Source organism: Vigna unguiculata, chromosome 9, assembly GCF_037176805.1.
Source record: "Vigna unguiculata cultivar grain cowpea cultivar isolate G323 ecotype 2 chromosome 9, ASM3717680v1, whole genome shotgun sequence".
Lineage (NCBI taxonomy): Eukaryota > Viridiplantae > Streptophyta > Magnoliopsida > Fabales > Fabaceae > Vigna > Vigna unguiculata.
In genome coordinates, this window is record NC_140800.1 from 44,257,318 (window position 1) to 44,280,726 (window position 23,409).

Consider the following 23,409-nt stretch of genomic DNA (forward strand, 5'->3'; position numbering starts at 1 on the left):
TACTCTATTTACTAAACATCTCTGTGTAAGTAATAGTATCCTTCCTTTTCTTTTAAAACGGTCATATTTGAATGTTTACCATTAACAATAACTTTTGACAGAAAAGTAGGATCAGTTTGTTTCGAAATATAAGAATTATAAAATTTGTTTTACTTCTTTTACAAAGCTTTTTTCACGTACAATTACCATTTACTTTTTTCTTGTAATTTTAACATTTAAACCAGTTTATTAAGTATGAAACCAAAACTATACACTTTCTTTCCCTAGTATTATATTCAAGTGATTACTAATTCATCTTATCCAAATTAATTATTTTTGCTAGTCTGTCATAAAACAGGCCATCCACGTTGAATTTTAGGGCTTCACGACAAAATTCTCTATGGCCTGACCCTAAATAATTATCACGACATGATATGATTCCACATGCCTCTTCCGCATTAAAGTATATAAATAATTATTCACATTTTACTCATTAAGTTAGGGATTTTTGCTTGCTCTTCCGTAGATAAAGTTTTACATTTGGTTTATTTGGAATGGAATAAGATTGTTTCTAATAACAGCAATTTGATATTGGAAAAGGGAAAACTCAAATTTGTGACTAAATATATATTATATTAGAAACTAATATATATCCCTGAAAGTTGGATGAGAAATTGAAAATGGTGGAGAGGACTTGATGGTAAAGTGACAAAGACATAGGACTTGTAAAGAGTGTGTGGTGTTTCTTCGTATTCGCTGTGTTTCTTGGTTGCAGCAAACGTTGTTCTTACGACTTTCTATGTATTCATCTAATTAAGCAACACATACTGAATTAATGTTGTTGATGTTTGTGGTCAAGCAAGCCATTTTTGTTCCTTTTTGTTTTCTTCTTGCAGTACATATGTTGAACTATCACGCCTTCATTGGAAAACTATATCTCAGCAACCGAATCTTCCATAGGCATTTTCATTCTCATAAAAGGATTGTTAATTAAGTAATTAAGAGAAATTGTGTGAAGAATGATTGAATTAAGGGTTTAGGTGAGTGTGCAGTGTTAATGGGTCCACTTAGAAACTGGTTAGAGTCATGCTGCAAAATGTCAGACGTACGAATGTCCCACTTATTGCTTCATAATCAGTTTCATATTCACATCTCTCATCTTATTTTTACGTATTATTCATCAAATTCTTATCACATTTTACACGTGGAATGGTCGTGAATTAAATAACAGTTTTTAACTCTCATCATAACACAAACCATCATCTGATTTATAATAATTACCATTACAAAGTCCATTAATAATGATATATGATTTAAAGTATATAATGGAATATAAATTTTATTTTAGAAATTAGTTTTATAAGATCTGAGTTAGAACTAAAATTTATTTCTTAAAATGGTATTAAACTCATATAAAACCTACTCTAATAAGATTTGAAACTTGTTAAATTTATCGTATTACTTATGATTAGATTATTATTGAATCATTATTAATTTTCGATCACACGTTCAAAATATATATATATATATATATATATATATATATATATATATATATATATATATATATATATATATATATAAAAGAAGTTCAAGCTATATATAGAAGAAGAAGGGAATGAAAACAAATCACTTGCTATTAATTATACTATTGTAAAATATTCATAATTGTTGGATTTTTTGAGAGAATATCATTAGAGAAATATAACACTAATAAGACACAATTAAGAATGTCAACTGTGGATAAATATTTATCACATACCCGTCTCCATATCTATACATATCTATACGGGTATATATTATGTGGATACTCATAGGTATTTATAAAAATAATTAAAATATTTAATAATATATTTTAATCATAAATTCAAATAAAATACAATATATAATATTCATGAATTCCAAACGAAGTTCAAATAACTCATCTAAATATTATTAATGATAGTTTAATAAATTTTTTTAAAACTATTTGATAAAAAATAACTCATACATAACATCCCTAGACCTAACTCACACATAAAGGATTGACATCACTTTTAATCCAACACCTTAAGATAATAGGTTAATGGATCTTAATCCGTATATAATACTCAAATTTCTCATTTTTATTCAACACGAGGCTTGAACTCATACTTTAATTCCCAACAATAACTAACTTTTGTCTTTATATGTATTAAGTGATCAAATTTTAATTTTAAGAATATAAAACACTCTTTTAATCGGCATATGTGAATTTATAATATTTTGTTTAGATTTAATTACGTCTTTGGTTATATTTTCGTACGAAAATATCAATTTGGTGGCACATCTTTAGAATTGTTAGGAAAGTACTAACACAGAAATTATCAAATGATATCCATTCAAAAAAAAAGTAGTAACATAATTAAGACAAGAAAATTTTTGGATACCACATACATAACTAAATATTTTTTAATACTTACCGTTGAAACTTATAAAAATATAATTAAGAAATATAAAAAATAATCACATTAATCTTAAATCTCCAAAATTGAACTCACAATATTTCTCATCTTCCTTTTAAACTTTATCACTAAATGATTCTTATATCCCAACAAATGATATTAAACATAGCGTTTCTAAGTAAAACTTTGTGTTACAACCTTAAAAATGAACTTTATTAAAGGTGATGATTTATCGAATAGAAAATATGATTACCATTGGTAAATAAATCTGATTTATATAGAAAAAAAAAGAGTTGTTTTGTGAAGAAGTTTGAAATTTTAGAGAATAAAGAACAATAGAATATTAGTTAAAGAATTAATATATTTTATGCAATAATATTATACAGAAAAATTTATATTTGTTTTCTTTTTTATTTTTTAATCTAAAATATATTTTCTTCCTTTAAAAACGTCACTATATGTATAGACACACAGGAGTCTACTTTATAACAAACTTTAATTGATGATAAATTTTAAATATTATGATCTATCCTTATAGTGACAACGACAAAACTTTAATTTAATATTCATATACACTATTAAAATGTCTCATCTTAAACCACTTTAACGAATTATTCATTATCTGCTTTGTGTGTGAAGACGAAATAAATATTTCATCGAAAAATTAAAGTCAGTAATACAGGTATTTATAATTTCATCATATACTAAAATATTAAATAAACAATAACACGATATTATAAATTAATCGATGATGGCACTGGAAGCGAGATATATATATATATATATATATATATATATATATATATATATATATATATATATATATATATATATATATATATATATATATATATATATATATGTTCATTTTTAGACGATGATTGTGTTTATTTTAAAACAAGAAGAGGAGAATATTATTTAAGCATATCTAAAATGTCAATATAACTTGCTTCAATAATAAATATACGCACGCCAAAATTTTCATTTATTCAACATATTTTTTGGCGTAAAACGAATATTAAAATGATATATTTTATTTAAAAGAGATATTTTAATTATTCCATGGCTTATATTTTTGGTATACACTATGTGCGTCCCTTATCGCATTGCGAATTTTAATGCAGGGATGGAAGTGAGCAAAGTTATTTCTGAACTATTTAAAGTTTGATTTGCTATTTTTTTAAAATTTATTTGTTCTAGTTAAATAAACAAACTCAAATTTTTTACTGGATTTGATTATTTAAATGAATTCTGTCTAAATGTAAAATTTTTTATATTAAGAGTTCATAAATAACTTTTACATGTATACATATATTACATGCAATTAGATTTATATATTATATTATATTATATTATATTATATTCAGGATAAAATGATTTAGCGGTTAAAATAAAATAAAATAAAAGTTATAGATTTTTCCTGCTAACACCTAACAATGCTAACACCTAACAATTGTCGATGAAAGAAAAATAAGTTGGTATGTTCACAATTTTAAAAAATAATTTAAGAAAATTTTAGAAAAAATAATAATTAAGTTATAAATGAACTAAACAAGTTTTATTTTATTTTTTACCAAACTAAAGTTTTTAACGGGATTCCATTAAATAAATAATTGAAGTTAAAATGATTATTATTATTATTATTATTTTTAATTGAAGTCCAAATTTGAAGAAGTTGACTTTGAGAAAGGCATTTACACCCTAATGATAGTATCAAAGACTGTTTGTATTGATTAGGCATAGAGAGAAAACATGGACATGTGCTACAAAACACAAAAAGATGGCTCTGTCCCTCACATGCTCTACTCCAAACAATACTTGTTCACATACACCTCTACAATACTTATCATCACTCACTTACAATTCTTCCACCAAAACATAAAGTAAATTTAGACCAAAGCATAGGATTTGGATCTAGAAATTTTAGATAATAAAGAAGAAAGATACTATATTTATGTTTTTATGTATCTAATACTTCTATACTGTTTATAAGTCAAAACTAAAAATAATTTAAATATATTTTTTCTATGAATGTTTTATAAGAATAAAATTATAAAAAAGTTTAAAATTTTCAAATAAAGAATGCTTTAAATATAATAATTGAATGTAATAATATTATTTTAACGGATCAAAACATTTTTTTTATCACTGCTGTCAAATTTTATAATATAGTTACAAGAATACATTTTAATTAGAATGTAGTACTACTACAACATCACTGAAAAAGCATGTATTAATTCGTTTTGTATTATTGTTCCTTAAACAATTTTCTCACGTGTAACATGCAGTTCTATAAAAAGTGAAAAGACATACCACATTTCTGACCTCATAGTTAGTTGTTCGTTGGGATTTAATTAAGGCGTGCTGGGTAGAAGTGAAAAAAGAAGCAATTTTAATAAACAAAAATTGACTTTGATAAATGTATTTAATTTATCAAAGATTCACTTGACTTTGATTTTTTTTTTTAAATATTTTCATTTTTGAATTTCTTCATTTCTTATTGATTTATTATAGTTATAAAAAAGGACTGCTTCTATTTCTTTTGAATGACTTCTTTGATGTCGTAAATTTTGTAATAACCAAATTAATATAAATTGTTTTAAAGTACCAAATAAATGTTTTAGTAGTTGTAAAAAATTAGCAATTGGTTTAATAAACCATAAACGAAGAAATCCATTTCATATTATCATTAGTAAATTGTGAATGAGTAATAATATGAAATATTTTATATTTTATACACTTGTACATTACACGTATCCAAAATCTAGTATCATTTTATTTATTGTTGTTATTATTATAACAATAGCATCAACAGAAAATTTAAGATGGTTCTCACAAAAAAACACTAATTTTAGCAATGAAGAGACCAAATATATGAATCCAAGTACATAAAAAAAAGATACGGAAGAGTTGATGATGGTAAGAGTTGGAAGAAGAAACATACTATAAATGGTGGGTAATAGTAAGGAAACAAAAACTTTTGTATAAACAAAACTAGGAGGCAAGGGAATGCAAAAAATGTTCTGCTTAAAGATAAGATGGAATGGGATGAATGGGTTGGACTAGAACATAGCTAGATAAAACTTTCTTTACATTGTTAGCATATATTATTACTACGAAATCCTTTACTAAGAAAATATGAACTGCAATATATCATTTCGATAGAATAGGATCTATGACTTATGAAAAATATAACTTTCTTTGTTAGCAAGATAAAAGGCGCAATTGCATAGAAACATACAACATACGCAATTGCACAGAATAGCAGGGTTAAAATATCTAACGGTACCATTCAACTCAACAAGAGGAGGAAAAAAATTAACAGCACACCTCACTTTTTCCCACATTCATACCACAAATCGGATTTAATCATCATAAGAATTTCCTTTCAATCCCTTTGACCAGAACTTGACAAAGGAACAAAATCAATTCGATGTTAAAAACTAGATCTATGAATTCTTGTAACTCAATAATACATAGATTGTGATCTACACATCTTAGGGGAATATGCATATCACACCCAAATCATCCTCTTTAGTAGCAGAAAACCAGAAAATGCTTGTAACTTCATAATGTGTGTAGGAGAAAATGTAATCAAAAGAATGTTGTTGTTTGCATATACCACTTCACGAAAGTCGTCACTAAATATCAAACTCCTTTGCTACGTGGTTTGTATATGGCAACAACACTTAAAACATAAAAAATGTTGCCCAATTAATCTGAATTTAATGGATTACTAGGAAGTCAACAGATTCTACACTATCAATCAATGAGAAATTAACATTGGTGTGATATTTGGTGGATATACTTTGTTCCTCACCAAATTTTCCTAAATTCAAGGAGTGCTCACGTTGTGTAGGACATACAAGGTGCAAATTACAGTTGAAGGGAAGTGTTGAAGAGTGTGATAAAAATAGTGTATTAAAGAGTGTACTGCTAGCATTCTCATTCAAGAATTGTCAAACCTCAGGTTATGCACTAAAGTCTCTTAGTTCCCACTAAAAGATAAAAAAATAAAAAATCAAGTGACAGAAGGAAAAAATGGCCGTAAATCATATAGAACTAAAGGACGGGGGAAATTACCTTGGGTGGTGCGGTGATTTGCATTGTGAACATTGAAACTATGAAGGAACTCTGCATGTTGTGGGGCTGCTGCATTTTGGGTCATGAGGGATATTGAACAAGAGGAAATAAGGAAAAGAGAGAAAAGTAATTTAATATTATAAAATATCTTTCTTCCCTCTCATTCCTCCCAATTTGGAAGGGAAGAAAAATGAGACAAAACAATGGTATATGTTCCATACCAGTGCACCTTGTTCCATCATCTTCTTACATATCCAAACAATGGAATTTAATCCCATCCCATTTCATTCAACCTCCTTCCACCAATCCAATCAAAGACTTAGATTTCTATATACTTGTCCAAATAATGTAAAAACCATCCCTGGTCATACAGCAAACAAAATAGAGCACAAAAACAAGATGAGTGTAAACATCACAGAATGTGCACAGACCCACGTCTAAGACTTTTGATATTAATAATAAGTATAACCCTTAAATCAAGAATGTTAAAAGTACAAAAAGTACTATGCATCAACATATTTTAGATATAACACCAGATAGTATTGTCAACATGTACTAGAAAAAACGAGAACACAGGAAAACAAAGAGCACAAACTCACTATTTCATGTGTCTTGTAGTCTCAAACACTTAATGACCATGAAATTAATATCTATGCGTGATACAACTGGTATCTTTATTACTAAGAATGGGTGTTCTGCTTTAAAACATGGATACCATGCAAGTTGGGTGACAGAAAGAACAGGACAACAAGAGTAATAAGACAGTATTATTCTATGAACATTATCCTTACTCCTCAGTTACAAAACAAAGCGCACCAGAAGACCTATCATAGCAGAAGTCTTGTTCTGCTAGCAACCTGAGATGGTATCCAATCTATTGCCAAATAAAAGCAAGAAGAACACAGAAAACAACAACTAGAAGCAGCTTCTTCAAATAATAATCTTGTTGACCTTGATGTGTGCGAAGAGGATATCCATGAGCATGGATACCATGAAATGTATTAGAAAACCCATGAGGAAAACCAGACGCTCCTCCATACAAGGCCCCATCGTGAAACCCATGCAACTGAAAGTTGAAAAAGGACGGTATAAAGCCACCAAAAGCTGCAGGCAATCCGAAATTCCCAAATCTTGTTGATGCCATTGGCGGTGGCGCAAATCCTCCCAGGCCACCCATAAATCCAAACCCATGATGAGGGAAATTATTTGTTTCCGGTGGAGGAGCAGTTTCAGGTCTCTGACCGGCCGGACGATGTGGGATATTCATGCCCGGAATAGACTTGGATCTCGGGTCAGTGGAGGTCTTTCCTCTCCCATACAGGGGAACCAGCTTCTCCTCCTCCACGAGGGCCTTGCAAACCGGGCATTCTCGTGACTGTGAGTGAAAGTGAAGCCATTTGTAAAGACAAGGCCAGCAGAAAAGATGACCACACAAAGTAATAATGGGGTCTTGAGCCAATTCAAAGCAAATGTTGCACTCAAAATTGCCAGCATCATTGCTATTATTGTTGTTGAAGTACGAAGGGCTTGGGGGTGACCTCCCAGTTGATTCCCCAAACCCACTTGCCATCTACAAAATCAAAACATTCAGATTCCAACACAACTTAACAGTTCTCCCTAACACACATAACAACGGCCACACACAAGACAATCCTCGCAGACCACACTCTGTGATAAAAATAATCAGTATTTTACATGTGATATCTGTGAACCGAAAAGGGTTTCTTAACAAACAAACACGCTTTCAAACGCAGACCAACGTAAAACGACAAAGCCCTATTGTTGAACGGAACTGAAAGAAAATAGGTCACATGCAAAAACAAAGAAAAACTGAAGAAAGTGAAAAAGATGTGGTAATCAGAGGAAATCAAACAAACAGGAATGCATGAAGGTCACAAAATAGCCAGAAATCGTTTGAGGAAGAAAAAAAACTAGTCAATTTTGAAGTCTTTTTTACATGCAAAATTGAGAAGTGCTGCAAAGAAGATTATAAGGGTTTACAGATTGGGGGGAAATTGACAGCGGGAAGAAGAAGAGGAAGAAATCGAAACTATAAAGGAAAAAAGAGCGCAATAGAAAATGACAAACCTGGAGAAAGGGAAAAAAATTGAGAGAAGAATCGATGAAATGAGTAAGTCAATGGTGAAAAGAGAAGAAAGGGGACAGTATCATATTCATATCATGTGCTTCTTTGCTTCCAATTTTGGTTTATCTGCAGACTACAGATCCAAACCAATCACCAACCTTCTTTCCTTTTACTGTTCCTGCAAATCAACGATTCAACGATTCAACCCAATGTTAATCACCTTATTACTATTGTTTACAATCTCTTTTCTAATTCTCCACTTTTTCTTCCTTTTTTTTTTACAAGTTTTCAACCATTTTTTTCTTCATAATAATATTTTTGTTTTCATTCATACTCTTATGTAGTACATGATTTTTCTAATGAATATATAATTTAGAGATAATAATAATAATAATAAAAGAGGGGTACTTTTAAGATGATTGAGATTCTTTCCCTATCATTCATCTCATACGTATCTTAATATTGAAAGTTTAAACATTCAACTAATTTATTACATAATGAAATCTAAAGTAAACTCCTATTGATAAAGAGAGAAATAATGAATTCTTATTTGTAATGAAAAATAAATATACTGTTGTAGTAAAATATTTATACGAAAATTTAACAACTAAATTTTGCCTTATGTTATTCTACCGTTCATATTTATTAAGATGACTGGTTGTTAAATGTACGAAAAAGGTATTTTAGAATAGAAACATGTACAAGTTAAATTCATAACGTCGAAATTGAAAATATTTCGTTTATATAAATATAGCAGACAATTAGTACTTTATATTCAAAAGAATGTTAAACATTTAATGTTTTTCAACTAACATCATAAATTAAAATAAAGGATTAAATATGCAACCTTCTTATACTATTTTAAGTAACTAAATTATTTATTTAATTTACCTTTATTTTAACTGTGAAAGTATATAATACAATTTGATATCTATCATTAAACTCAAATTACAAAATTTGAGTTTAATATATGGATAATAATCAATTAACTGATATGTCATTAAAAACGATATAATAAGACAAAGTGAAAATAATATTTAAACAATTTAAAAATGATTTTTAAATTGTAAATACATTTTAAATAATTTATAATAATAAAAAAACTAATTGACATTTTTTAAGGTGGTTGGTAAAAAAACTAACTTATTACACACGTTGAAGTAAGAACTTTGAAGAACACGTTTTCGTCAAGTCTGGCGGCATCCTATGATGTTCTTTCAATTATCTCCATCAATTACCATTATTTTTAATTATAAATTCTTAACTATTTCATAATAAATATGTTCTCACACCTTATAGATTATAAATCATTATTTAATATTTTTAAAATAAATATTTACATTAAAAATAAAATTCAATTTTGTATTTGACCTTCATATTGCGAAAGGCTATTTTTAGTTCATAGGGGTTATACCACAAAGTTCACATGCATGCTTTAATCTATTTTTTTAACTGAACTTTCTATAGCCCAATCATAAAGCCCAAAGAACTTTACAAAAATGTTGACACCAATGCTATTATCCCTGGAATTTTTCTTTCTGCACCTTTATTATTATTAACTGCATCTACATATTAAGATTAGGAGACTAAAATACCTTCTGACTGCCCTATATCACCGTTGTTGCATCATCACCATTGTACTTCTGTTCTTCAACACAGAGTAAGAAGAAGGAAAAAAAAAAAAAAGAGAAAGAGAACTTATTTTGATAAAAGAAAAAAAAAACCTCATTGTAGAAAATTCTTTCTAAAACGCATTACATGTTTTTTGAATTTTTTTTTGCATGTAACATGTTATGTGTGTTTTTGGAAAGTTTGTTCCAAAATTATTTGATAAAAAAATCATTCCGGAAAGTAGTATACATGTTCTGAAAATCTTATTATGAAAATTATGTTTCAAAACACTTGTTTCGGAACGCATTTCATGTGTTCCAAAAACCATATTTTGAAAATTTTATTCTGAATATTTTTTTTTTCAAAATAAATGAATAGAAGGTAAAATCATTTTGAAAATTAATAGGGTGCTATTAAACATCATGGGGTGTAGGAAAGAAAAGCCTATAAAATATTTAGGTCAACTTTATAAAGCTCAATTCTAAAGCCCAAACAACATTTCAAGTATTCGTACAAATCGTATACCTTACACAAAAATTCAAGTTAATAAGTTTCAACACATAATAAAATTTAATTATTAGTTTTAAATCTTCCACAAACTTATATGGATAAAAAGATGTAAACACACAGCATGCAATATTTTTCCAAGTTTTATAATGTTGTGATGGATGGATCACTTGCCACAGGATTTTAAAACTACATTTGAAGAATTTATTCAATTTGATATATTTCAACTGTGAATTTATAAAACCGGTTAACAAGTCTACAAAATTTTACGATGATAAATTAAAATGATTATATTTATTCATTTTTAAAATTTAAAGATTAATATATATATATATATATATATATCAAAGTTTGAGTATTTAAATTTAAATACGGAAAACATATTTAACTTTCCTTTAAATTTAATTATTTTTAAATTAAAAAAGATTTTATCATTTTTTTAAATTATAATTTATTTAAATTCAGTATTTAAAATTAAATTAATTATCTACAATAAAAAAATGACACGCATAACGTCAATGTATTGAGACCTGGAAAAGAATTTGTAAATATACATATAACAACAATCCTTCTAGATGACGACAATACCACAAACTCAACACAATTAGTCAAGGTCAAGGCTGAATACCACAGAAAAGAATAAACATAAACACAAAAGTCTCAATAAACAAATCCTAAGATGGATTCAACTTTGGTGTTCTAAATTCTATCCTAAATTCCACTCCCTTCTTATATTAATTCATTGTCGCAACTAAAAGAATTGTTCATCATGGTTCGCATTGCAAGAAATTCACAATTACTTAACTCACAAACAAACACATAGTTCAAATGGTATCTTATTGTTACCTGATGGAGAAAATCAAATATTGGCTGATACAACACCCTTCTGTTGTCTCCTTCCGCTGGACCCCAACCCAATTATACGGCGCCACCTGGTCCTTCCTCGTCTCCGCCATTTCTTTATACATCGCCGCCGCACTCATCCTCCACCTCCTCCTCAAACTCTCCCGTCGCCGTCGTTCGTTTCCGTTAGGACCTATCCCCGCCCTCCACAGCCTCATCATGTCGTTAATCTCCGTCGCGATATTCACCGGCACACTCTTCTCCGCCGAAGCCGAAGCCCGCGACACGCGGTGGCTGTGGCGGCGCAGCAGAACCACCTCTTTCGAGTGGCTACTCTGTTTCCCCCTAGGTACTCGTCCGTCCGGTCGAGTTTTCTTCTGGTCGTACGTTTTCTACCTGTCACGCTTTCTTCACCTGCTGCGCACCTTCTTCGTCGTTTTACGTGAGCGACGGTTGTCGTTTTTGCGACTGTTTAACAACTCCGTGCTCCTCGTGATGTCGTTTCTGTGGCTGGAGTTTTCGCAGTCGCTTCAGGTGCTGGCCATTCTGTTTTACACGTCGGTTTATTCCGTCGTTTGCGCGTTCCGGTTCTGGACGGAACTCGGATTGCCCAGCAAAACGCCGTTGTGGTTCACCGCGAATTGCCAGCTGGCACTGTTGGGTTGTAATTTGGCGTGCCACGTTGGCGTGCTCTCGCTGCATTACTTGAGAGGAGGGTGTAACGGAATCGGGGCTTGGCTTTTCAACTCTCTCTTAAACGCTGCTTTTCTCGTTCAGTTCTTGAAATCCTACGTCAAAACGCATTCACAAAGGAAAAGTGCTTCCTCTTCTTCTACGTAATATAGCTTAATCTAACGCTACGGTTATTGAAGTTTTTTTGTGATTAGAGGACAAATGTTCATTTTTTCTTTATTAGGTTTTTTCATCAAATGTAATGACTCCCTATGGATATGGATCTAGAGCTCCTAAAGCTTTCATTCACCACTTTAGAATTTAAATTGTATAGTAAAAAAAAATGGAAAGAAATACAAGTGACACAACTGGATGATCTTCTCATTCATTTTATACGTAAAAATTATAATATTTATAATCTAAAATCTTAAAATAATAAATTTGACTGTTAATATATGCTGTTTAACTTTAATGTAAACATAAAATTGTACTCAAATTTTTAAAAAAATGGAAGCAAGTAAAAAAAGCTAAGAAAAAATGTTTTTTTTTAATAATCATGGAGAATCCACACAAAAAAAAAAAGATTGTGCATATTTTAATGATTTTATTTTTATGAAATATGAAAACAATAAATGAATACATAGACCAGTCTTGACACCCTTACTACAAGGTACTAAGAAAATACCAAAAATCTAAATAAAAATAAATTAAGCAATATTTGATGTTCGTATAGAGTGAAGAGTGATACAGTATTAGAGTTTTTGAGTTATAATTAATAGAAAAAAAAAGGATTATGATGGAAATAAAAAACAGATGATGATTTTATTTATATACCATACCAATTGCTATTATCATATTATGTCATGTTCCAAGTTAAATATAATTAACAAGTGATTCATGAGTGAATACTACGCAAAACCTTAAAAATAAATTACATACCAGTGGTGTGGATAGAAATGTCGGTTATCTATCAGATATATAAAACTCAAATATTGTTTCGTAAATATATTTAAACATTAGATTTATTTGACTTATTTGGATTTGAGGATTCCAGAGTCTATGGTTATAGAAACAGTTCGTGGGGTTAATAAATTAAGAAAAAATATTTTTTTACAAATTTTTATTAACAAAATTTTGACAACGTGAAAAATACCTTAATGGACGAAAAAGATGTTTAATGTAATTTGGAAAAAGGAAAAAAATTTGGTATGTGTTAAAAAACAAATTTTATTAAAATAAATTTGTCAAAATATCATACTACATAAAATAATAAAATAATTGAGGGGCTGCTAACCCTAACCATTTTTATACATTCATGAAATGGTCAACATGCCAAGTTCTAACCTTATTTTTCGTGAATTAAGTGTGCTTATGTACTTACGCACTACATGAATCTACTAAAGGTAACATAAATCTTGTGCAAACTTGTATAGAAATAATTTATGAATTTGATAGACACAACACATCAATACTGGCATCAAGCTTCCAGAACGAGATGCTTCCACTGACTCGTCAAAAATACCAAACATTCTCACTTTTCTTTGTTTTCCTCAACATTTTTCTTGTGTTTTGCTTTTGCTTTGAAATTCCTGCTACTGCGAATAGACATGTGAAAAGTATTACGTTCTGGATATATTAATTTTATGGTCAGGTGAGTGCTAACATCAGAATGGACCCAACCTCATACATTTATTAAAAATTGGATAAAAGTTAGATGTATTGGTGTTGGTGTTGTTGTCAACCAAATTTTGAATTTTATTACAATAATATCATTAATATCTGATAAGAAATCAATTAATAAATTATTAAAACAAAACTCTAAAGTTGACCTTCAAGGGGAAATTACATCTAAGTACTTTCCTTAAAAAATTCATTCTGCAGATTTCTACGTTGAACTTACAAGGAAGGATATGACATTTAATTTGAATGCAATATTAAAATTCATCTTTGTCTTAAATTTTAACCTAGTTCTTTCGTATTATTGAATTAAAAAGAATATATTCACTATTTTGTAAGAGAAGACTTGTCAGAAGAAAGAGTGGTTGATTTTGTTTGTGAGAACTGAGAAGGTGAGAAACTGGGAGAAAAACAAAACCAGTCCGGTTGGTTCAACCCCTCAATCAATAGGGAAATATTGCACTAATTTCAACGCCCTACACCCCCATTAAATTTCTCATCCAATCCATCAAGCCGGATTTTTTTTTCCCGTAATCGAAGGGGAAGATTTCTTTCCAGAAAAAAAAATCCGAAATTATTTATTATCTTCCGAAAAATAATTTCACGAGAAGTAATAAGGTGTAGGAAGAAATATGATGGGGGTGCAGGGACTAATAGCCCTAGATGTACCACCGGCAGGCATACTCATTCTTATAGATCATAAAATGTAAAAGGTGGTTGCACGCAGCATTTACAGTAATCCTTGGAGAAGATTTATCTCCAATCAGGAGCATATGATTAGAGATAATCCGCATAAATGATTTTTTCGATTTTCTTAATATATGTGAACAGACGGTGCGAAACAAGAAATGCGCAAAATTGAAAATCAGAATGTAATAAAATAAATGTCAAAGAGAAAGTAACACTCTCAGTGAACAAGTGATATATGTACAAATACAGACATGAATGAGCAGAATTTTCTTCTTTTTTTCATTTCAAGGCCTTCGGCCCAACCTCTGACAAACATTTCAATTACCATTTCGTTTTTTATCCTTTACCCTCTACATTATCTATTCCTAAATTCCCAATTTTCTCTACAAAAGGCTCTCATCTTTGAAAGCCAAAGCTGCAACCTCATCCAATTTTTCCTAAACAATTTTGGATGAGTAAGCAACCCCTAATTCTGAGGATTAAAAAATTACAACCCAAAATCCCAAAAAGATTAAAAAAGGAAGAAAAAAGAGTTAAAGCTGTCTATATCTTACAGATATTCCTTTCAAGGAACTATTTCTCAAAGAAAATGTGCTTCGTAGACGATTAAACCATGACATTTTCATCTCACCAGAGCCAGTGCATTGACCCTCCCCTTCCCCGTCACGGCTGAAAAGGGTCTGATCAGAGCAGTCAAGCGAAGCTCCACATGCCAGATTATAAGATTCGCATGCAGAATGACATACCCGAAGCCTGTTATCTCCATCCTTCTCACACTTCTGGATCGAGATCTGAAAATTAAATGCCAACCATTTCAGACAGATAAGTAACACAACCAACCATGCATGCTCTAATATCCAAAATAATTCGTACTTCATGTTTTATACAATTTTATGCTTTTCAAAAGCCCACCCTCAAACCACAACAAAATGGAAGACACAAACTGAGAAAAAGAAATTGTCACCACTCATAAATCTTGATCTCTAGTACAATTGGATAACCACTAGAGTCACACGTTTCCACCGTTCTAAAAAAAGTACATCACTCGTGTTCGAATTCGGATATTGAAACTTGGACAATCATTAAACAGAACAACTCACATTCAACTTATACCACGGTTTTGTCAGAATGAATGTCACATGCGGCAACTTAAATTATATATGAACTGACTAGGAAAGGAAACGGAGGAATGAAAACAACAGAAATCAGCTTGCGAAACAAAAATTTAGGAATAACTAAAAACCCAACCATATTTCAATTCTGAAACAGGAAAAGCTGAAGAATAATTTTAGTATGAAATGACGACATACCCAGCAGGCAAGACGTTTAGCAGTCTCATCACAGTAGGTGCTGCCAAATATATTAAATAGTTTCCTAGCACCTCCAGGGAATAATCGATGGTAGTTGGGTAAGACAACTACTTCTTCAAGCTGTTGAAGTATGCTAGGCTCACTGGGAGCACAATGCTGTCCTGATACATCATTTCCCAGAACATTTTTGCACACAGAAAGACTAGAGAGGAGCATGGAGCTGTTCTGGCATGTATAACCCGCATAGTCAGAACAGCGGAATTCACAAACCCCATTATCACAAACCCCGCCGTGAAGGCTGCATTGCTCGTCACACACAGCTGCACAAAGTATGAAGAAAAGGTTAATAAGCAAATTATGTTTCTTTAAGATCTATATATATGTTTTTCACACTTGCACAATTGTTTGAAAAGATTGACTGAATCTTGTTTTCCCCTTTTCCAGGTTTCCTAGAGTATCTTGGGAACCTTTTAGGAATCGATTGGTACAATTAACCTTCAGTTTGTCCAACGAAGTATGTCTTGAGGGCTCAAACCTTCATTTGTCTTCCAGTATCACAGTTCACTTATCAGTACACTCAACCCCTATACCAGTGTCTATATCTGTTTTAATTATTTTGATTTTGATTCAAATAACTTGGGAACAAAACAAATGCTAGAAAGCCTCAATTATATATAAGGGAGTGAGCTTAATTATCCAAAAGGATCCATGGAAATAACCAATAATCGCTACTTCATCTTCTATACAATAGTACACTTTTCAAAAGCTCACCCCTAGGACATCTTATTGCCTTGGAGTTTGTTTGGGAGTAAAGCTTTCATTAATCGAACATGAGGTTGGTGATATTCAAGAGTGTATTTTACAGTGTATGAAACAAAAATAGTATAGCCTTTTAGACAGGATGGTGAGAACTTAGTCCCCAAAATAAGCGAGGGATAATGTTGTCCACCCTCAACTAATAAAATAAAAGGAAATACACAAGCTGCGAAAAAGAAATTGCCACTGCTCATAAATGTAGATTTCTAATACAAAGAAGTACTCTTGTAGCAAATATCTAATCTAAAAAATTGGTACGTACCAGTGGAGCAATCAATGCCAGTATGGCCAGGTTTACATTCACAAATCCCATCGGAAAGGCACACTCCATTGCCATTGCATTTGCTGGGGCAGGAACCTGGAAGACGTTAAGAGTAAGCACAATGAGAAAAATCCACTGCTGCTAAGCTGAAGGCAACTTAGAGTCGAAGCACGAGTTAACAGACATTGACAACAGTATAAGCACAAAGATTGCACAAATCATCACATAAAAATAAGAGTGAAAAATGAGAGCTCACGTCTACTGCAATCATTTCCGTGAAATCCAAGAAAGCATTGGCATTTTCCATCAACACAATCTCCATTGAAATTACATGAATTAGGGCATTGACCAGACACAGCTACTGGGTCAGTGTTACACAGCTCATGGTAGGCAGGGCAGATTAATTCACCTATAGAAAAATGTAATAAAGAGTAAATTGTCTTTGCAATAAATGACAAATTAACACCCCTGCGTAAACAACTAAACATAGACAAATAAAAAAGAAAACAGCAGTAATATCAACCATTAAAGCCAGGGAACTGAATGGGTCCACCAGCTTGAGGACACACCTTCCAGATACCATCCACTGCAACCTGTACAAAAGTGGAAAGAAAAGAGAACTTCATTCAGTGAATTTGGTAACAAAGGAAAAGGAAAGGAGGGCTGAACATACAATGTATATACCCAGACCTAAGAAAAAAGTAGGAATTGCTACCCAAACCTATACAAAGAAATTGCACATCTCAAACACTATATGATTGCTCAATCAGATTTATAATTATTTCTTCAAAATGTAAGTTATCTATCAACATAAATGAAGATATGGGATCAATAACAATGCCCTGTTCACCCTATTACAAGAAAAAAAAAATTATATCATTCCAACAAATGCATGTCAAAAAGACAAAAAATTTAGGACACCTTTCGAAAAAACTTTCCTTCCAGTTCCAGGATTCAGTGCGATGTATGTATGTACATTGATTAATTCTAGGGACTGAAAAATGTATTGCATTAATTCCAGGAGGAAACAAATGATGCAATGCAGTGGACTAGAATGAAATGACATTTTAATGATAAAATCCCTAATTCCCAACTAGTATCAGTACGTTAGTAGCAGAGGGGCAAGAGAACAAAATCAACAAGAATGACTGATTGAAGTCCAAAAACTCGAGAACCTGGAACTGATTCAACCTTGCCATTTTCGGCCTCTGTGCAAACAGATTAACTATCTATTTTAACAGATTATAAGGCTTTTCTCTCAACTTAACCTAACACAATGTATGTAAACAGTGCTAACAGGATCAAAGGATAAAACTTAGATCAAGTTCCTTTCATTCTTTTCTAGACATCACTTTTCCAACTAAATGATAACACAGACTTATTATTTAAAATACTGTAACAAATATTAAATGGAAGTTATTTATTATTGGAAAGAGCATCCATGCCATCATTACAACGAAGAACTTTATGGCAACTATAAGAAAGAAGAACACAACTAAGATATAAGTTCCTTACTTTCTTACACACTTTCCCGGCAATCAAATTCTCCAATTGAATGATAACAAATGGATACATTATTCAAACTATGTGACAAATACTTAGGACAAATAAAAAGATACGATATTATTTAGAGAGCTCAATTGTCCTCTCTTAGGTTCTCATATTTATACCAACAGTGGTTGTTCTCACACAGAATGAGGAGGGAAGAGTTAAAAACAAGAAAAGTCATATCTGGAGTCCTAGGCATAGAGATAGGTACAGCACAAACAGCTTTTCAATAAAGCTATTTCATACCTATTCTAAAACAAATATTTAATGAAGTTATTTATTATAGGAAAGAGCATCCATTTGTCATCATTAGAATGAAGAATTTGATGGCAAAAGTACAAGGAACTAGAAATAAGTTTTGTCCATCTGAAATCACTTAAAATATTTTAGAATGATGATATTTTGACCCCCTTTATTTTGGATATAACTACTTGACAATTTGTTATAATAATTTAACAATATGAATGTTTGAATTAACAAGGTAGCATTTAAATGTTATATTATTAATTAATACTATTATAATAAGGTTGTCGAGTAGTTGTATCCAAAACAAAGGGTGCCAAATATCATTTTTCATTTTTTCATTAAAAAGTCTAGAGAATCAAGCAGTACCAGCATTCCAGGTCAAAATCTAAAAAACTAAACCATAACCACTATAAGAAGGGTAATCATTTCACCTCTACTGATACTCAAAACCATACCTCCAAAGAATTGTTCATACATCTGTGCTGATAACAACCATTTCCCTGGGTCATAGAACCTCGTACAAAGCCAGTCCGTACTAGTGATGAAGCCATACACCTGTACCAGAAAGGTAAAAATAGTCAGCAACTCCACAAGTCTGTGTAATAAAAATATAAATCTAAAGAAGATTCAGGGCATAAATATTAAGTCCCAAATCTTACCTTGAGTTACTTCCTCTGACTTCACCTAGCATTCTATCAGGTGCTCGAGCACTGTTAGTGTCTGTACATGATCCATCAGAGTAAGCAACAAAATAAGTGCAATAATCAGCCAATGAGGATTGTCCGCCTGCAACAACCAGTGAACAGCCAAATATTCAGAGTTCAAAATATTTACAAGTAAGTCACCCATGAATAGTGCCAAGAAAATCTATCATGTGTAACAGAAACAGAAAAATAAAAGCAGAAACTACATATCAATCAGGATGCAATAGCATTAAAGGTTTAACAATATCTTGACAATCCAGAATAATACCAAAGAATCTGGCAAAAAACAAAATTAGGAGAGGCATGAACACATATTAAATATCTTTGCATCGACATGCATGTTAAAAATGAAGGGATGATTCTAAATACCCTTATTAGCTTGCGGAAAATATCGAGCCCACTGAGGGAGATCTCCACTATAAGTTAGGATAGGGCAGTATCCCTCTGCCTCCCTGTTATATGTACAGCCAGAAAACTGTGTTGTGTTGCAACGATAGGCTCCCTTCCAAAGATTGCAAGGGGATGTAACAAACTCAGTACCTTGGTTGAGACCCCAATCAAGACGGTCTGCCATACTATAGTTGGCTTTGTACCATCCACTATCTTCTAATAGAGCTAATGTCATTTTCGAAACAACAGATCTTGTATCCACAGAACCAGTCATAATTTCATTCATCAGAAGCCTTTTTTCCCAGTGAGATCCTGCAAGTCATTCACAAATCTTGGATTAATAGTATATCTCATTAATCTTACCCGGAGGAAAGAGGATCAAATTAATTTAATTTAGGTGAATTTTAATGCTCAATCAGGCGATACAGACCTGATGTGCCACGTCCTCCACCATCTTCCAGCTCCAAACCAGAAAAATTTCCCGAGAACGCCTGCAAACAAGTCACTTCAGTCATATGCTGGATCCTTTTACAACTGAAAACAGTAAAAAAGAAAATGGAAGTATTCTGGATAGGTTGCTCCCAAGAAAATACCGCATAATGATATCGAGAATGCATGACAACACGAGGAAGCACCACACGTGTTACCATTCGTCCAAGCTTTTCATCCATAACTTGTTCGGTAACCTTAAAAAATCAAAGTGTATTGATTAGATTATAAAATGTGTCATTAAAATACCTGGAATTGAAATTAATGATGAAACTGAAATTTTTCAATACACCTATTGAGGAAAAAAATATATGCCCAAAAATTAAATCAGAAAAACAAATATGCTGCTCAATTAAGGGATAAAAAAGCTCAACATCGTTAATTCATTATTTTTTTCCCCTAAAATGTTTTCAAATTCAATACAATTATAAAATTTAGTTTAAAGACAAATCATAGAAATTGCATAGAATCACCATTTGCAGGAATGTTTTGTCTCTATCAATACAAGCAGACATTTTACTCAGCTTTCATCTATCAAGCCTCATTATAAGAAATGACCAATAAACAATCATGACTCGAACATACTTGGTGAGACGTGGTACAACATTATAAAAGTAAACCAGAGTTGACCATGCAGCAACAAAAGGCAGTTTATACCTGATTACGCCGTCTTTTCCTTTCATCTCGAAAATGAGCAAAGGCATGCGGATCAAAACCAAGAACATGCATAACCTGAAAAAAAGAATCAAGTGGATGAACAATGTCACACATAAAACTTCTCATGCATCCACACACAGATAATACAACAAACCTCATGTATAAGAGTAGCGGAAAGTAAAGTCTCTGCCTCAGCAGTCAAATGGCGAGGCGCAACATTAACATGTCCTGCAGAGGAACAGAAGTACTTTCAGTTCTGAGGCATTCTAAATGTGAGATGACAAAAAAACCACTGAAACCAACATGTTTATGGGATAATATACCAGCTATGGCACGACCCCATTGATCTCGCTCGCATGCCACTGCCCAAGCAAGTGTATTTCCAGTTGTGGGTCTTGTAGTCACCAAAAGAACCAAGTCAGCATCAGAGACACCCTCTGGAGAAGTTGAACAAAAAGGTAATATCTTAAATTCAAAAGTACAAATCTGATCTCACATCTAATTTTTACAAGAAATGCAATTATATAAATTTACCCTCAATATATCCGCGAGGAAGCTGCACGCCTCCATCTTGTCCACATGCAGAATACCCACTTAAACGCAAGTTCCCCTTGACAGGTTCAACCGCCAATGCTCTCCTAAACCAGTCAGCAGTCTGACCTAATGCCTGAAATTGGTTATGAAGGATTAATATCTGTATCCATTTATGATAGTTCCTCAAAACAACACTTCTCAAAGAGGCATAACAACATAACTGACACATCACCAAGTAATTTTCTCAAGCAAAAAATATTACCCCCCAGATGAATTAAAGCAAACTAAAAAGGATAAAATAAATGACCTTACGAAGGCGACGTTTTTTGTCCTCTCCTGAGATATCTTCAGAAGTGCAGTTATACCAACAATCACCAAATATTGGAGGATTGCCATGGGGATCACAAGAAGGAAAACCGGGAGGATAAGTCATGGGAGGCTCCCCGAGCTGTTAATATGAAATTTAAGATTTAATTTCAATAAAATACATGAAATATAATACCAAAGTTGTAGGTAGAAAAAATCCATCCTAAATATTTCTTTTGCATTCTTATTGAGCACTCACTTTAACAATATCGCCAATTGCTCGACAATCCCTGTCAGGGGAGTGGCCAACAGCATCATAATTTAGATATATCCTAATAGGCTCCTTTGCATCCTCTTGAGAACCTGAAGAAGTTGACACATCAAGTAATGCCCTACCTTTGTGCTTAAGATGTTTTAAGCGACTGGGCTCATAAACCTGTGGGGTAACCAAATACACCTTGCGCCCAGGCCGCTTCCTCTGTTCAAGAATCTGATCATGTATGCAAGAGTGGCTCGCAATGTTCTCAGTATTCCTCTCCAAGCGTCCCTGAAGTTGGTGTTCGTGGAGATTTGCGTTGTGGGCCTCCACCCACGCCAATATCAATATAATCTGCAACACGAAGAAGAATCTTATGAAATCTTCCATCACTTACAAGAGCCAAATCTCAGATCAGAAGAATTTCAAAACTAATAATGTGAAACCACAGACAAAGAATCACCGAAAAAGACCAATAAATAACCTGTAAGAAATCAGCCGCCAAAGAGGCTAGTTGAACAGCTTCACTTAAATTTTAATTCAGAAAAATATAGTTTAGAAAAAAAATTCTAGGAAAATAACTAATCCAGCACCTCTAGATGAATCATTGCTCTGACAACAAAACCCTAGCCTCCACAGTTCAGTTTCAGGACAAAAATAAGAAAAATACGAAAAACACATCAACTTCAAATATTCACTTTCTCACTGCTTACAGCGACCAATTAGAGCCCAATCACAGTTGAACATTTATTCCACAAAGTCATACATCTTACACGACAGAGCAAATTTGAACTAAAAGAAATGTAACAATAAAAACAAAAACTCCAGAACTAGCAGAGTTTTACCACGAAAACAACCACCGCAAATCTAAGCTTGCAATGAAATCTGGACAGCGCGCATGAGGTGCACCGAGCCATCAGCTCTATGATAAGGCGAGCACTGAAACAAATTCCTTTCCGATTCCATCAAATCGGCCGCAAATTTTCGATCGGCTTCGGAACGCGCGAGAATCTCCGTCTCATGTGCATTTTGGACATTCAACTGCGTGAAGAGAGGAAATACGAACAGCGACTCCGATTTGAGAGGAATGAAGGAACAATGTTGGAAGTGAATAAGGATAACTAAGAGAGTGGAATTGGCACGTGGTAGTGGCGCGTGGAGATATTGAGAGAGACAGATAGAAAAAGAAAGAGGAGCTTCGGAGTGGCGTTGATAGGTTCCTCTTTCTGATCTCTGCAAATGGGCGAAGAGAGAACAGACACTGACAGTGAACCCAAGAAGAAGAAGAAGAAGAAATCAAATAGATTGGGTGGAGAAGTG

At 32.2% G+C, this 23,409-nt stretch overlaps 3 protein-coding genes across 4 annotated transcripts; 1 reads left to right on the forward strand and 2 right to left on the reverse strand.

Annotated features, from left to right (window-relative positions):
- Nucleotides 1–7,062: 7,062 nt before the first annotated feature.
- On the reverse strand, nucleotides 7,063–8,844 carry LOC114163933 (RING/U-box superfamily protein). The gene is made up of 2 exons (XM_028048327.2): nucleotides 8,574–8,844; nucleotides 7,063–8,055 (listed from the first exon to the last, which is right to left on the reverse strand). Exon 2 carries the CDS (start codon nucleotides 8,053–8,055, stop codon nucleotides 7,360–7,362), a length of 696 nt encoding a protein of 231 aa, XP_027904128.1. The 5' UTR covers nucleotides 8,574–8,844; the 3' UTR covers nucleotides 7,063–7,359.
- A 2,332-nt stretch (nucleotides 8,845–11,176) lies between these two features.
- On the forward strand, nucleotides 11,177–12,588 carry LOC114163932 (GNS1/SUR4 membrane protein family). Its single transcript, XM_028048326.2, has one exon. The coding sequence runs from the start codon at nucleotides 11,518–11,520 to the stop codon at nucleotides 12,370–12,372; it is 855 nt and encodes a 284-aa protein (XP_027904127.1). The 5' UTR covers nucleotides 11,177–11,517; the 3' UTR covers nucleotides 12,373–12,588.
- A 2,151-nt stretch (nucleotides 12,589–14,739) lies between these two features.
- LOC114163267 (uncharacterized) lies at nucleotides 14,740–23,405 on the reverse strand. Of its 2 annotated transcripts, none has more exons than XM_028047471.2 (17): nucleotides 22,935–23,405; nucleotides 22,093–22,443; nucleotides 21,835–21,975; nucleotides 21,528–21,660; nucleotides 21,317–21,430; nucleotides 21,148–21,221; nucleotides 20,994–21,068; nucleotides 20,441–20,533; nucleotides 20,278–20,338; nucleotides 19,827–20,159; nucleotides 19,413–19,539; nucleotides 19,209–19,308; nucleotides 17,483–17,552; nucleotides 17,216–17,368; nucleotides 16,960–17,055; nucleotides 15,882–16,201; nucleotides 14,740–15,362 (listed from the first exon to the last, which is right to left on the reverse strand). In XM_028047471.2, the coding sequence occupies exons 1-17, from the start codon at nucleotides 23,004–23,006 to the stop codon at nucleotides 15,105–15,107; spliced, it is 2,571 nt and encodes an 856-aa protein (XP_027903272.1). In that variant the 5' UTR covers nucleotides 23,007–23,405; the 3' UTR covers nucleotides 14,740–15,104. The 2 variants fall into 2 exon arrangements, with proteins under 2 accessions (XP_027903272.1, XP_085523005.1); XM_085666879.1 differs by lacking the exon at nucleotides 22,935–23,405 and having other exon boundaries at nucleotides 22,093–22,196; nucleotides 22,270–22,443.
- Between the last annotated feature and the right edge of the window lie 4 nt (nucleotides 23,406–23,409).

Excerpts from the sequence above, each read along its gene's own strand:
- LOC114163933 (XM_028048327.2), bottom strand. The coding sequence starts at position 8,055 with ATGGCAAGTGGGTTTGGGGAATCAACTGGGAGGTCACCCCCAAGCCCT.
- LOC114163932 (XM_028048326.2), top strand. The coding sequence starts at position 11,518 with ATGGTATCTTATTGTTACCTGATGGAGAAAATCAAATATTGGCTGATA.
- LOC114163267 (XM_028047471.2), bottom strand. The coding sequence starts at position 23,006 with ATGGCTCGGTGCACCTCATGCGCGCTGTCCAGATTTCATTGCAAGCTT. Across the intron at positions 19,309-19,412 it reads GTCAGAGGAAGTAACTCAAG|GTGTATGGCTTCATCACTAG; the intron begins GTAAGATTTGGG and ends TTTCTGGTACAG. Across the intron at positions 16,202-16,959 it reads TGGCATTGATTGCTCCACTG|CTGTGTGTGACGAGCAATGC; the intron begins GTACGTACCAAT and ends TACTTTGTGCAG.